This window comes from Gymnoscopelus microlampas (assembly GCF_963454915.1).
Source record: "Gymnoscopelus microlampas genome assembly, chromosome: 11".
NCBI lineage: Eukaryota > Metazoa > Chordata > Actinopteri > Myctophiformes > Myctophidae > Gymnoscopelus > Gymnoscopelus microlampas.
This window is the reverse complement of record NC_139948.1, coordinates 34,523,502-34,536,948: the sequence shown is the minus strand read 5'-3', so window position 1 is coordinate 34,536,948 and position 13,447 is coordinate 34,523,502. Positions and strand designations below refer to the sequence as shown.

At 43.7% G+C, this 13,447-nt stretch overlaps 1 protein-coding gene across 1 annotated transcript; it reads left to right on the top strand.

Moving 5' to 3' along the window:
• The first annotated feature begins 9,893 nt into the window (after window positions 1-9,893).
• Window positions 9,894-13,231, top strand: pla2g10 (phospholipase A2 group X). The gene is made up of 4 exons (XM_084071654.1): window positions 9,894-10,029; window positions 10,711-10,879; window positions 11,659-11,765; window positions 12,476-13,231. Exons 1-4 carry the CDS (start codon window positions 9,993-9,995, stop codon window positions 12,622-12,624), a joined length of 462 nt encoding a protein of 153 aa, XP_083927780.1. The 5' UTR covers window positions 9,894-9,992; the 3' UTR covers window positions 12,625-13,231.
• The last annotated feature ends 216 nt before the right edge of the window (window positions 13,232-13,447 follow it).

The following is a 13,447-nucleotide window of genomic DNA, read 5'->3' as shown; positions in this document are numbered from 1 at the left end:
TGCTGAAATCTTGTGCCATGCTGTTAAACCTGTCTCTATCCCAACACCCTCACAGGAATCTGAATGGAGAGAGAAACTGAAACAGGAGATTATGGAAGACGTCAAATCGCAAATGCAGGGGTTTACGCAGGAGCTCATGAAAGAGATCAGACCGCTCCTTCGACCCAACACCACCGATACACGACCTCGCGGTTCGCCTCCATCTGAACGACGCCGGGAGCCGTACCAACGCAACGAGTGGGATGAGGGAGGTAGGCCGATCTGTAGGAGCTGTAGGCAGTCTGGGCACATTGCTCGCTTTTGTAAATCTGACCCCAATCATTTAAACTAGTACGCCCTGTCGCCGAGGTCCGGGAGACAGGGGTGCAGCGCGCACTCGCCAGATCAAGGGCTAATGAAGTGTTTATTGGGGACTGTCCGACTATTGGGATCACTATGGGAGGAGTCCACTTAAGGGGGTTACTGGATACTGGGTCACAAGTCACATTAATGCAGCAAAGCTTATTTGAGGAAAAATTCTCACACCTAACGTTGGGAAATGGGCCCCTTGTTTTTAAATTACGCGCCGCTAATGGTCTTGACTTACCGTACACTGGCTATGCCATATTGGACCTAGAGCTGGAGGGAATGAAGATCCCAGGGAGAGGAGTTGTAATCGTGAAAGATGAACATTGTACTCAACCGCTGATTATTGGGATGAATGTCGTGAACGCTGTATGGCATGCCCTCTTTAAATGGCCTGGGAGGCCTGTGTTTCCATGTCAGCAGGGAAGGACGCTGTGGAAGGACGCATTCGCCACCTGTAGGAGGGTGGAGGCAGTGACGAACGAAGATGGGTCCATCGGTTATGTGTGGCCGGTCGGCCGGCGGAAGATTCGAATCCCCGCGCAGAGTGAAGTGATGATCTGGGGCCGCGCTTGGAGAGGACCAAATGGAGCGGACTACGAGGCCTTGATGGAAGCCTTGCCGGATGGAAAAGATTTGGGAGTGGCCCGTGCCCTCGTCACGGTGCGCCACGGACGTGTTCCCATACGAGTGTGCAACCCACACGCATATAGTCTGGTCCTGGACCGCCACCAGAAGCTGGGGAGGCTGTACCCGGTGGAAGAAGCGGATGTCCGAGGCGGCAGGGACCTGAGCCTGTCCCTGGGGACCGACGGAGAGGTGGAAGTGGCCGTAATCAGTGTGGAAGATGATGGACCACTGAAGACCCTGCCCGAAGAGATGGAAGTGTTGACGGAGCGTGATGACCTGCCGGAGGCGCAGAAGAGAGAGTTACACGAGATGTTGTGTCGGTGGAAGAAGGTGTTCGCCATCCATGACGAGGATTTCGGACGGACGGACGTCGTGCAACACCAGATACCGACCGGAGACGCGGCACCCATACGAGAGCGACACCGGCCGTTGCCGCCCTCCATGTACCGGGAGATGAAGACCCTCCTGAATGAGATGCTGGAGAAGGGAGTCATCAAGGAGAGTTGCAGTCCGTGGGCGGCACCTATCGTACTGGTCAAGAAGAAAGATGGCAGCTGGAGGTTCTGCGTCGACTACAGGAAACTTAACGCCGTGACGCACAAGGACGCCTTCCCCCTACCCAGGATAGAAGAGACGCTCACCAGCCTGACGAAGGCGCAATGGTTCTCCACGTTAGACCTGGCCAGCGGGTATTGGCAAGTAGGAATGGATCCCCGGGACCGGGAGAAGACCGCCTTTACGACCCCGCTGGGCCTGTTCGAGTTTCAACGCATGCCGTTCGGGCTTTGTAATGCGCCCGCGACGTTCCAGAGGCTGATGCAGCAGTGTCTGAGTGGTCAGGTGACAGAATCCTTGCTGGTATATCTTGATGACATTATAGTATATTCACCTGACTTCTCCTCTCATCTACAGCACCTCGAGCTCGTCTTCCAACGCCTGTGGAGACATGGACTGAAGCTGCGGTTAGACAAATGCAAACTTCTGCGGAGGGAAGTGCAATTTCTGGGCCATGTCGTGGACAAAGAGGGAGTGCGGCCCGATCCGGAGAAAGTGGTGGCAGTGCGGGACTGGACACCACCCTCAACGGTCCGCGAGGTCCGCGCGTTTCTAGGTCTAGCGGGTTACTATAGGCGTTTCGTGCCCTCTTTTGCTGCTATAGCACGACCCTTAAACAACTTATTGATAGGAATCCCAAATGACGTAAAATCCCACCAGTGTAAAGTCGAGTGGACTTCGGAGTGCCAGCGGGCGTTTGATGCGTTAAAGAGTGCCCTCACACAAGCCCCGGTGTTAGCGTATGCGGATTATACACAGCCTTTTGTGGTTTACACTGATGCGAGTGGCCGTGGGTTGGGAGCGGTTCTAGCCCAGGTCCAAGACGGTCACGAACGTGTAATAGCTTATGCAAGCCGCAGTCTCCACCCGACCGAGCAGAATGACGCAAATTATAGCTCGTTCAAATTGGAGCTTTTGGCCCTTAAATGGGCCGTGACCGAGAAGTTTAAAGATTATCTCACTGGCGCTCGATTCACAATATTCACGGACAATAACCCTGTTGCGCATCTCCAAACGGCTAGATTGGGAGCTGTGGAACAACGGTGGGCTGCTCAACTTGCGTCGTTTACTTTCGACATCAAGTATCGACCGGGCAAAAACAACGCCAACGCTGATGCCCTATCGCGGTTCCCAGTGCAGCCTGTAGATGTGGCGGCTGTACAATCGACGCCAGCAGCCCGGGAGGATGAGTGGAGAGGGACGCAGGATCGGGATCCAGATGTGCAGGTGGTGAAGAGGTGCGTGGAACGGGGGAGAGCCCCTAATATGGTGGAGAGGAAGAATTGGACTCGGGGAGCGCGGCAACTGTTACGCCAGTGGAACAAACTGATTATACGAAATCATGTGTTATATAGGAAGGTGACCGATCCTTATACCAAAGAACAATACTCACAGATCATTTGTCCAGGTTCACGCAGAGAGGAGGTATGGAGAGGAATCCACACGGCCGCGGCGCATGCTGGGTTGGAGAGGACCTTGGCCCAGCTGCGACGTCGGTTCTATTGGCCAGGCATGGAGGGAGCGGTGTGTCAGTTACAACAGGGTTGTGTCGCCTGCAGCCTGCAGAGGAACAGGTCAGAGCCTCGGGCCCCCTTACAACCCTTTGAAGTCTCATATCCACTAGAAGTAATAGCCATTGATTTCCTCACATTAGGTAGGCCTGCTGATGCGTGGCAAAACATTCTGGTAGCTACTGACTTATTCACCCGTTATAGTTGGGCTATTGCCACCCGAGACCAGACTGCGCACACCACTGTCCGTGCGTTATGGACGCATATTATCCAGCCGTTCGGCTGTCCGGCCCGGTTCCACTCAGATCGAGGCCCCAACTTCGAGTCCGAGTTAATGCACCATTTATGTCAGACTTATGGTATTGCAAAAAGTCGCACCACTCCGTACCACCCGGCTGGGAACGGTGGAGTGGAACGATTTAATCAGACATTACTGAACATGTTGCGATCACTAGACACTGATAAACAAGGAAGATGGAATGAGCACTTACCCGAGTTAGTTCATGCTTATAACAACACGATCCATAGTGCTACGGGTTATGCCCCCGCCTACTTAATGTTTGGCCGACATTTGAGGCGCCCTATAGATGTCCAGTTAGGAGTGCAGTCAGCGCAAGAGCGCATGGGAGTGGGTGGCTGGGTACAGGACCACCAACAGAGAATGGCGACAGCTTATAGGACCGCAGGGGAGAGGATGGGAGAAACGGCCAAGAGGAGAAAGCAGGTTTATGACCGTAGGGCCGGTATTACACCCCTATTACCAGGAGAGAGAGTGTGGATTCGAAATAGGAAGAGAGATGGCCAGGGGAAATTGAGTACGTGGTGGGACCCCGAGCCTTACGCAGTGATGGAACAGGTGGGAGCTACGGGGTTGGCGTACCGAGTCAGACCCGAGAAGGGGGGGCGAGAAAAGACCATACATAGAAATGCGTTGAAAGTGTGTGTAGCCCCCAGGTCGCCCCACGAGGACCCCCCAGCTGTAGTGCAGCCCGAGCAGGTAGAAGCAACAACGCCGCAGTATTATGGGTTTCTCTCCGTCCCGAGAGCACCAGATGAGCCACGGCGCTCGGGAAGAGCAAATATAGGCCAGCCACCCCAGAGGTATGGACATGATTAGGGACAGTTGCAGGGACTGGCAACGGAAAAGTGGGGGGGGATGTGACAGGGTCAAAGCAGGGGGGTGAAACCAAATTGTAACATTTTTTATTGATGATGAAAAACCTGTATTACGCACTTAAAAACATCATTCTCTTAACTATATTTCTGCACTGCATGTTTTATGGTTGACAATGTATTTCCCCCCGGTCCCCGAGCCACTTGACATTGGACTCCCCTATAGGCTGTGTGACATTGGCCTTGTGACAGCGGACGGCCAATGTCCCCAGGTCACGCTGGTGGCAGAGCGAATGAGGGCGGAGTAGGGTGTGGCCCACCTTATTCAAAAGTGAGCGCGAGCCACTTGGACAGCAGAGAGACAGACATACAGGGCAGTGTGGAAGTGACAGCCAGAAGGGACGGTTGTGCACAGGAGGAGCAGACATACCACGGAGCAGAGGTGGGGAATACAGTGATCGCGGCACGTACCAAGCCACCAGCAGCGGACGGTGAGCAGACGGCGCAGTAGCAGCAGAGACGGGGAGGACAGACAGACGAACCAAGGAACGGAGGAGAGGTCCAGTGGCGATAACGTTGCGCGCTTCACACCCTCAAAGCCAGACGTACAGTCTGGCGGGCGAGTAAGTGTCCTTCTATGCAACGTTACCTTTATAAACCCACGGTCCTAAACCTCATATGTGAAATATACCTGAACAGATGAACTGGTTCTAGTTTCTATGATTGCAGGCAATACGCACGAAGACAAGAAGAGACAGTGATTCCTGGCCTAAACCCCCGCTCCAGTTAAACCCCATATAAGGACATTCCCACCTTTTGCATTGAACCGTGATGAGTATATGACATATAGCAATTGAATTGGCACTTGGCACTTTACTGCTTCAGTAATAGTTGGCACTTTAACGCTAAATTCATTATTTATTTGCTATAGTTTGCACAAGCCCTGTCTGTTTTTAGTGTTTGGTGATTGTCTGTATTCCTGTATTTTAGTTAGTTAGTGGGCGCATTAGGAGGTTGAGGTTTTAGAATTAGTGTTATATTTTGTTATGCTTTTCAATATTTTATGGCTTATAGACGCCACTGTATTAGCTTAATAAAATAGATTACCTTTTTATACAAACCTGTTTCCGTCCAGCTTTCTCCAAGGGATATGTGTTGAAGTGTTGTTCTCATTTAAAAGTATTGTACTTACCTGGGTAAACTCGAACCTGTGAATAGCCTAAGAAAGAGTGTTACAGAGGACCCTACCTCTTAAATAAAAAGGTGGCGTAGTCTTGCAGTACCTAACAAACAGTATTATTCTCACAGTAATTACGCACCCCGCACTTTACCGTGCAACTGATATTTTATTGTTGTGAGTTTAATGTGTATTGTTATTTATTTATTATTGAGACAAAGTAAAGAGTGTCAGCATTCTAAAAAGAAGTGGCAAGTTACATGTGACAACCTGGCCACCGTCACAATTAGTTTTAAAAGGCTTGTGACATAAGTAACCCAGTGCCATACAGTGATGATCACCAATCACCAATGCTTTCATGTCTTAACTGCTAATTGGAATAATACAAGAATATAAAACGCATTAATTTAATAAAATCTAGCAAATAATGAATCAATTGTTTAATAGAATAATATTTTTTTTAAATATATTTCCCAAAATGTCTAATGGACATCAGACAAGAAAACAAACAAACAAACAAACAAACAAACAAAAACAAAAAAACAAAGGTCAAGGGATGGTCGGGAAAAAACTGAAAATAAAAAAAATAAAAATAAAGTTTATATTATTTAAAAATGGACATCTTAATTTTGAGACGTCTGCTACATTGGCCAAGTACACAGCATTTATCCCATCTTCTTTTAAAGATTTTGTTTGGGGGCTTTCTTATGCCTTTATTTGGATAGGGAAAGTGGGCTGACAGGAAATGGGGGGATGACACACAGCAACGGTCGTCTGGATCGGGAGTCGAACTCACGACACGCTGTCAGGCTGGCATTGCAGCCCAGGGTGCCTGGACCACCACGCTACGGACCAGGTCTATCCAATCTTATTTCTCCAAGTTCAAGTTTTTTCTCATGAGTAGGTCATTTGCTCTAGACTAGAGGATGTATCTGTTTAACAGTTACAGGCCTTTTTAATTGCGCCAACAGATTTAAGGAGGTAAGAGTCATCCTTACTAAGTCTGTCACGGATATGTCAGAGATAAAGAGACGTGAATGTTATACAGCTGGTACTAAAACCCAGGACTGCAAGCCTGCAGGTCAGGGAGTTGGTAGAGGATGAATTTGTTTTAAGCACTCAACTTCATTTCAGTTATATCAATGTCCAGTGCTTTTCTTCCATTGCTGTTAGGATATATCTTGTATGGAGGCCATACCAGAGCCGACCCATATCTGCAATCCTGCAATGCTGGCATTAAGTCATGAAGGCCATCTTACTAGTTTAACCACATCTGCCCTATAACTTTTAATGATAAATTCACCCATTGGCTCACCGTGGGGGGAGAAAAGGTTTTAGTGGACATCAAATAACAATGAAACACAAATGTATGGGACTTTTAAAGCTGATGATAGCGCATGATCCTGTTTCATCTACAAAATCACATTTTGTCTACTTGGCTTTTATTCAAGTAGTATAGTAACCGAGTACTAAACAGGTAACACACGTGGACCATTGCTACTGTATGCCTTTCATATTCATATACCCCTGGGTCATTAATTTCACCATCACCTGTGGTGCACAACAAATCTATAGGGACCGGGCAAAAGGCGTGGCCAAGCTTAGGCTGAAGTAGTTCCGGTGGCCATATTAGGGGAGCTCCATAACAACAGCTCGTATCAACATCATTGACAGTTACCCACGAGTCACGACGTGTCCTGAACTACAGCGAATTTATTGGTAAAGGACAGAAGATGGACCTGGCAATGCGTGACAGAGAGTTACCATACAGAGAGAAGCTGAATGCAGACGCAAAGGCACGCTACCTGGAAAAAAGTCACATGTATCTATAGGCTCATCGTCTAAGACTTCTAATAGATATTTTCCTTAATCCATAATATACAGATTCAGAATATGAAACATTTAAAAAAAGTACCTAATAAACCAACCAGGACACTGATATATGATTCCTACTTTTAACTGGTTTGCCAGTCAGTGTTTATTCTTTGAAAAATAATCCTTGGAATGCAACATAGGTTAATTAAATAGCCATAAAATGAGACAAGCCTGAACAATCTTTAAGGCTGATTATATTTCATAACTTTATAACTTGAATATGTTTGTCTAGGTCTCGTCAGTCTGTAGTTGGACCATATCTAAGAAATTGAAGTAGCACTACTGGTGTGATTAATCAGTGGTCGAAAGTAACTAAGTACATTTACTTAAGTATGTGCTTAAGTACAGTTTTTAGATAGGCTACTTCTACTTTACTTAAGTATATCTTTTTGTCAACACTTCATAAGTCTACTCTAAACTTTAGTTACATGTTACTTTGTAGATTTAGATTATTATTACAAAAGAATGTAGAAAATATAATTGTCTTTATGCCAATAGTTGTATATGGCCTTGGGTGAGGTGCTGGAGCCAAAAGGAAACTAAATTAACACTCCAAACTGCAAAAATCTGACAAATGGAAAGTAGGGCTGCCTGGTTGTAGATTCCCACTTTCTTGTTAAAAAGCTGTCTGATTACTCATTTTCTCTGACCATAGGCCAATGGGGAACTACATCTCTTGTCTTTATTCATTTGATTGTATTACCACCTACCGGAAGCCATTTCAGTTATATTCAGCTTTTTTTTTCTGTATTCATGCAGGTGTGTAAGAATTACCACCAATGCAAGAGAAAATACCCTTTTACCACTAGTATAATTTAGCCTAATAGTAGCCTATAATTTAGCCTAAGTCCCTCAAAACAAGACGGGGTGTAGACCCACATCTAAAAATATTCCTAAGTACCACAGCCATGTAAAATTACACAGGAAATCCTGCAAACTGTAGTAGTCGGAAGTCCTATATTTAAAAAAAACTTTCACATGGTACTGTATAGCCGTGGGATCTAGGGGTGCTGCGGGTGTGCCCCCCCCCCTTCCATAGGTACCGCCCTGGCAGGAGGTTGAGGATGAACGAATGATGGAAAGGAAAAAAAAACCCTCTTTTGTCACGTTATTCATATAAATAAAAAATGGGACTGGGTTGGGGAAAAAACAATAGGCCTATATTATAAATGAATATTCCTAAACCACACCTTTTTAGGTTTTATTATGATCACGAATCAGAGTCTGACGTCTGTCCTCTGTTTCCTGTTTAGTGTTTACTTTACAGGCAGGCGCACAAGCTATCCTCATTGAGTGAACAGGTTGTTTACAACATGGTACAGAAATAAATTTCTGATTTCTATAGTGGGCCTAAGTAGTTCCCGCGGCTATTCAGCATACCTCAGTCATGTCAGGGTGTACACTGTGACAATGAACATTCAGATGATTCAATTAGGCCTAATACCAATACATTTCATGTGTGGATTGTTTTGTGTACATAAGGAACATGAAGGATGAAGATAGGTCAATTTTAATGTCCCTTCAAAGTTTAAGGACAATTATTTGAGTATAATTAAGCACATGTTGACACATTAAGCCAGAAATGTTGCATCTGTTACGATGCAAAATACTATACTAGACCGTTTTACAAAATAGAATATATTTACAACATAGATAAAGTTTGGGTACTGAGATGGATAACATGTGACACATTTCAGCCACAGGTCTTCCTCACGCTCAACTTTGTTAGTAGTATAATTGTTGCCGTAGCAGGGATTATTTCTGTCCTCTTTTCCCCCATAGCCTCTTTTGTTCAACCTTGTAGTATACCATCTAGATTCTGGGCCTCACACAGCATGGAATGTCTGGAACGTCTCAGAACGTCTTTTATCTGAGGTATGGCTCATTAACCTGCACTGACAAATTGCCAGAAATTATTATATACATTCTCTTTACATATTTCACATCTAATATTTAAGGAAGTGACTGATGTGTTACATCTCTAAGACCAAATCATCGTGACCTCATCACCAAAACAAAACAAAATACAGTATTTCTAGGTAGATAACACCAGCAGCATAGCATTGGAGCATACTATATTCATCATTCCTTATTTCTGGAAGAACAGGACACTTATGATTTGTTTTTGACTATTAGAAATATATTATTTTGTTACAAATATCCACAGGTTGACAAACTAGACATTCTGTAACTAATGTTCTGGACACTTTATTTTATATTATGAAAACGTCCATAGACATTCTACCATGAAATACATGTATACAAACATTCAAGCTTTCTGATCTGGTGTGCATGATAGATGTTGGGGCATCTGATAGAAAGAAAATTATGAGGGAGGATTATAAATATTTGTAACACAACACAAACACACACGCACGCACGGTGGTCACACGCACGCACGCACACACACACACACACACACACACACACACACACACACACACACACACACACACACACACACACACACACACACACACACACACACACACACACACACACACACACACACACACACACACACACACACACACACACACACACACACACACACTTTTATTTGGGATTCCTCAATCCTCTAGGGGGCGCACCCAACAGTAAACACTGGATTAGGCTATAGTGTGAACAGGCCAATGGAGTGATGCACAGGAGATTATTCAAGACAGAGTCTAAAAAAAGCCATGCACTGAATGCCTACCCTCACTAGAGGAGCGGAGGCAAACAGTGCTGTAGTACAAGGCAAACAGTAGAACTTTCTTTGGAGCTCGAACTGCCTGTTGCACATCATGACAGGATTGTATTGGATATTTCTGCTTTTCTCTGGTAAGTTGCTTATTACTATTAGGTAGGCTAGTATCTAATTTACTGAAATAGACCGGGTAGGACATTCTATTGTATTTATCCAAGAATAAGCTTGAAATTATTTATGTTGCATATTCATAACTATGCTCTCATAATCCTAATTTATATAGTATATTTTATATACTATGATGCAATTAGGCAATTACACATGTGAACGTAATTCTCTCTCCAAATGTTTCTATGGGAGTAGTCTTGTATCTTAACTTGTGTGTATATTACCTTGAAGAAGAATTATTTTATTCCATTGCTAGACCTGGTTTAGATTTGACTGCCAGACAGGATTTCTTTTATCTATAAGTAATAGTCGATACTAGTAGTATATCTCTGTGTGTGATAGCATAAAGTCACACCAAAAGCAGAGTTGTATTCACCGTCATATCAAAGTAACTGAAACACAGCTTTTGTGATACTCGAAATTCTGTTGCAACTAAAATTGGACCACCCCACCCCTCCACGCCTGCATGGCATGCAAAATGCAGGTCAATTTCACACATCAAATAATTCAAAACAAAAAAGTGAAGGATAGACCTATATATTATTCAGTTTCACACAAAGTGGAGTAAATAGACTGTGACATATGTTTTTGCAATGAAGCTTGAGTTTGTTTATGACTGTCATTTTTTCGTTTTGTTTTCTTCTTAGTGGGCATGGCCTCTTTGGCGAAACACAGATCTCCACGGACTAAAAGAGGTTTACTGGAGCTTGCAGGAGCCATCAAGTGTAGCACTGGGAGATCTGCCCTGGCTTATATGATGTACGGCTGCTACTGCGGACTGGGGGGACAGGGATGGCCAAGAGATAGGGCAGACTGGTGAGGCAACAGGACAGAGATTTGGTCACAGATCATTTATTCTGCAAATTTCAAACAATAACAATAAGGAGAGGATGCCTAATTATGTGCATGATGACTTGGTGGAATAAAGTAAACAAATCAATCACTACAGGCATCACCTATACTTAGTGTACTTGAAAGAATATAATTTTGGTTAGTGAACAATATACGCTAACCAAAATTATATTCTTTGAATAAGCTAAGTATAGAAGTATACACAGTAAAACCCTCAGTGTTCATTTATCCATTTGTACACTTTCAGAGTTCAATTTACATCGAGGATCATGTCAGTCTTCTGAATGGATGTTATTTAGTCTTCCCAGCTCAATCGATCTACCACTTTTATGTACCCACCATTTCCGGTTCCAAATTGCATGGCAGCACCAGAAATAGTGTGAACCCATTGTACCAGGCGCGTGATGGGTGGGAAAGGCCCAAAACCCTGGACTCAAATTCCACACCCAAATCCTAATTACCGTCTCCTTCTTTTCCTTCCTAACCACAGGCATCAGCCCCCGCAAACCATTTCAATGTTAACTATCTGTTTTGCTAACTCAAGTGGTCCTTCCATTCCTTTAAGAATAGACATGTTGTAATTTAAATCTCAGCACTATGACTATCCATCACATGTCAGACTATTCTCTTATTATGTGACATACTGTATATTTTGGTCTAGCCAAAGTGGTTGATGTGTTATTCAGTCTGTTTTGACCTATATAACTGATACATCTACATTTAACACTAATCATATACTGTAGGTGTTGCCATAAGCATGACTGCTGTTATGGAGATGCAGAACTGGCTGGCTGTGAAACCAAGATGCGCAGGTATCACTGGACGTGTGAAGACAATAAGCTTGAGTGTGGTAATCTTTTTTTTTTTTTCATTTTATATTCAACATGATGTGAAAGAGAATCATTTTCACGGTTCATGTAATAATGTTGAATAACGGATTCATGATGTTTGAGTGAATAGTAATAATAATAATAATACGTTTGATTTATATTGCACTTTATATTTAAAACAAATCTCAAAGTGCTACGATACCAAAAATAAAGAATCAAAGTGTACAAAGTACAAACCCCCATGTTCTTTATGAGAGCAGTACACAGACAAGTGAGATTGGAGAGATGGTTGCACAAAACCCACATTTAATGGTAATGTTGTGATAATTTTAAGCTATGAGCCACAGAAGTGCTACTGTAATCATGAATAATAACAGCCTTAATAAGGTTTATTACTATTTAGATACCTACTAGAAAATATAATTTGTGGAAGATGTTCTCAAAAAAGGTACTTTTTTCATTTTGTGAGAACTTAAGAAATATAAGACACATAAAAGCTCAAAGCTATGTATATATGCTTGGGATGTTTGACAGTAAGGCATCAGAATGAGTAATCAGCCCATTTCTCAATGGGATGACATACAAACACAACATTATGACATACAAACAGAAAAACCTACACGTACTGTATCATTGTGCAGTTTCCTGTAATCAGTGAGAATTCTAGCTCTTTACCATCATCCAGTCACTGAAAGAACGTACATGTTACTTCTTTCTTTCTTCATTCCAGATGATCTTAAGGACAAGTGTGAAAAGCTGCTCTGCAAGTGTGACAGGGAGGCTGCCAAATGCCTAAGAAAGGCACCGTTCATTCAGAAATATGCCCTGTGGCCAGACTTCCTCTGCGGGTGTGAACATCCAACATGTAATATTTACTGACTCAATAAATGTACACGTTTTCTTCTCTAGCGATTGGGTTGGTGTGTTAAGTCTCCTATATGAATCATGTTTTTAGCTATGAATCAGGGTTTCCCCAGGAAGTGCACGCACGAGCGCACACGCACACACACTTGCCTTTTTGTCCTTGGGCTATATATAGGATTAGGTATCTCAAAATGATCAGTTAATATCTTTCAGACCCAAGATGAGCTGTTATTATGTTTGGTAAAGAAATAATAATTTAAAAGCCCTGCCCTTCTATTAATTACAAATTGAGGCAGGAACAGCAACAATGAAACAAGTTTGTACATAGATAATTCTTCACTTAATATTTTGGAATTGCATATTTACTGAGCACCCAAATATTACACTTAATCATTTAAACCCTATATACTTGGTCCCCTATGATGGCTCTAAGCCCCCTTCTTTTTCCCCTCAAATATCTTTGCCAAATATAGGCAATCTACAAGCTCACAACATGCCGTGTTATGACCTCGTAGATCTGCTATTTTTGCCCAATGTTTGCTCCAGAATAAGAACGCTGAGGTTCATGTGGTTAATTGGTTTCCCTAGTGCTATGGTGGTAGTCAGGTGTACACTACACCTGACTACCCTATTGTCTTGTCTTGTAGAATAAGCTCACGTTCCTCCATTTGGATGCTGGATAAAGCTCACTTTGGCACAGATGACACAAGTATAACAGAGGGTTCTGTTACTACTTCGATATCTTATTAAAGGACTGTATTATTCTGTACTGCTGGCTCTTGTGACTGTCATTAATTCTAGGAATCTTTTCTTTCAAGCTTAAGTGTTTCAATACCCC

Bases quoted from the DNA above. Each gene is read 5' to 3' on its own strand.
- pla2g10 (XM_084071654.1), top strand. From the start codon at position 9,993: ATGACAGGATTGTATTGGATATTTCTGCTTTTCTCTG. The intron at 10,030-10,710 runs GTAAGTTGCTTA...TTTTCTTCTTAG, and splicing joins GATATTTCTGCTTTTCTCTG to TGGGCATGGCCTCTTTGGCG. The intron at 10,880-11,658 runs GTGAGGCAACAG...CATATACTGTAG, and splicing joins CCAAGAGATAGGGCAGACTG to GTGTTGCCATAAGCATGACT.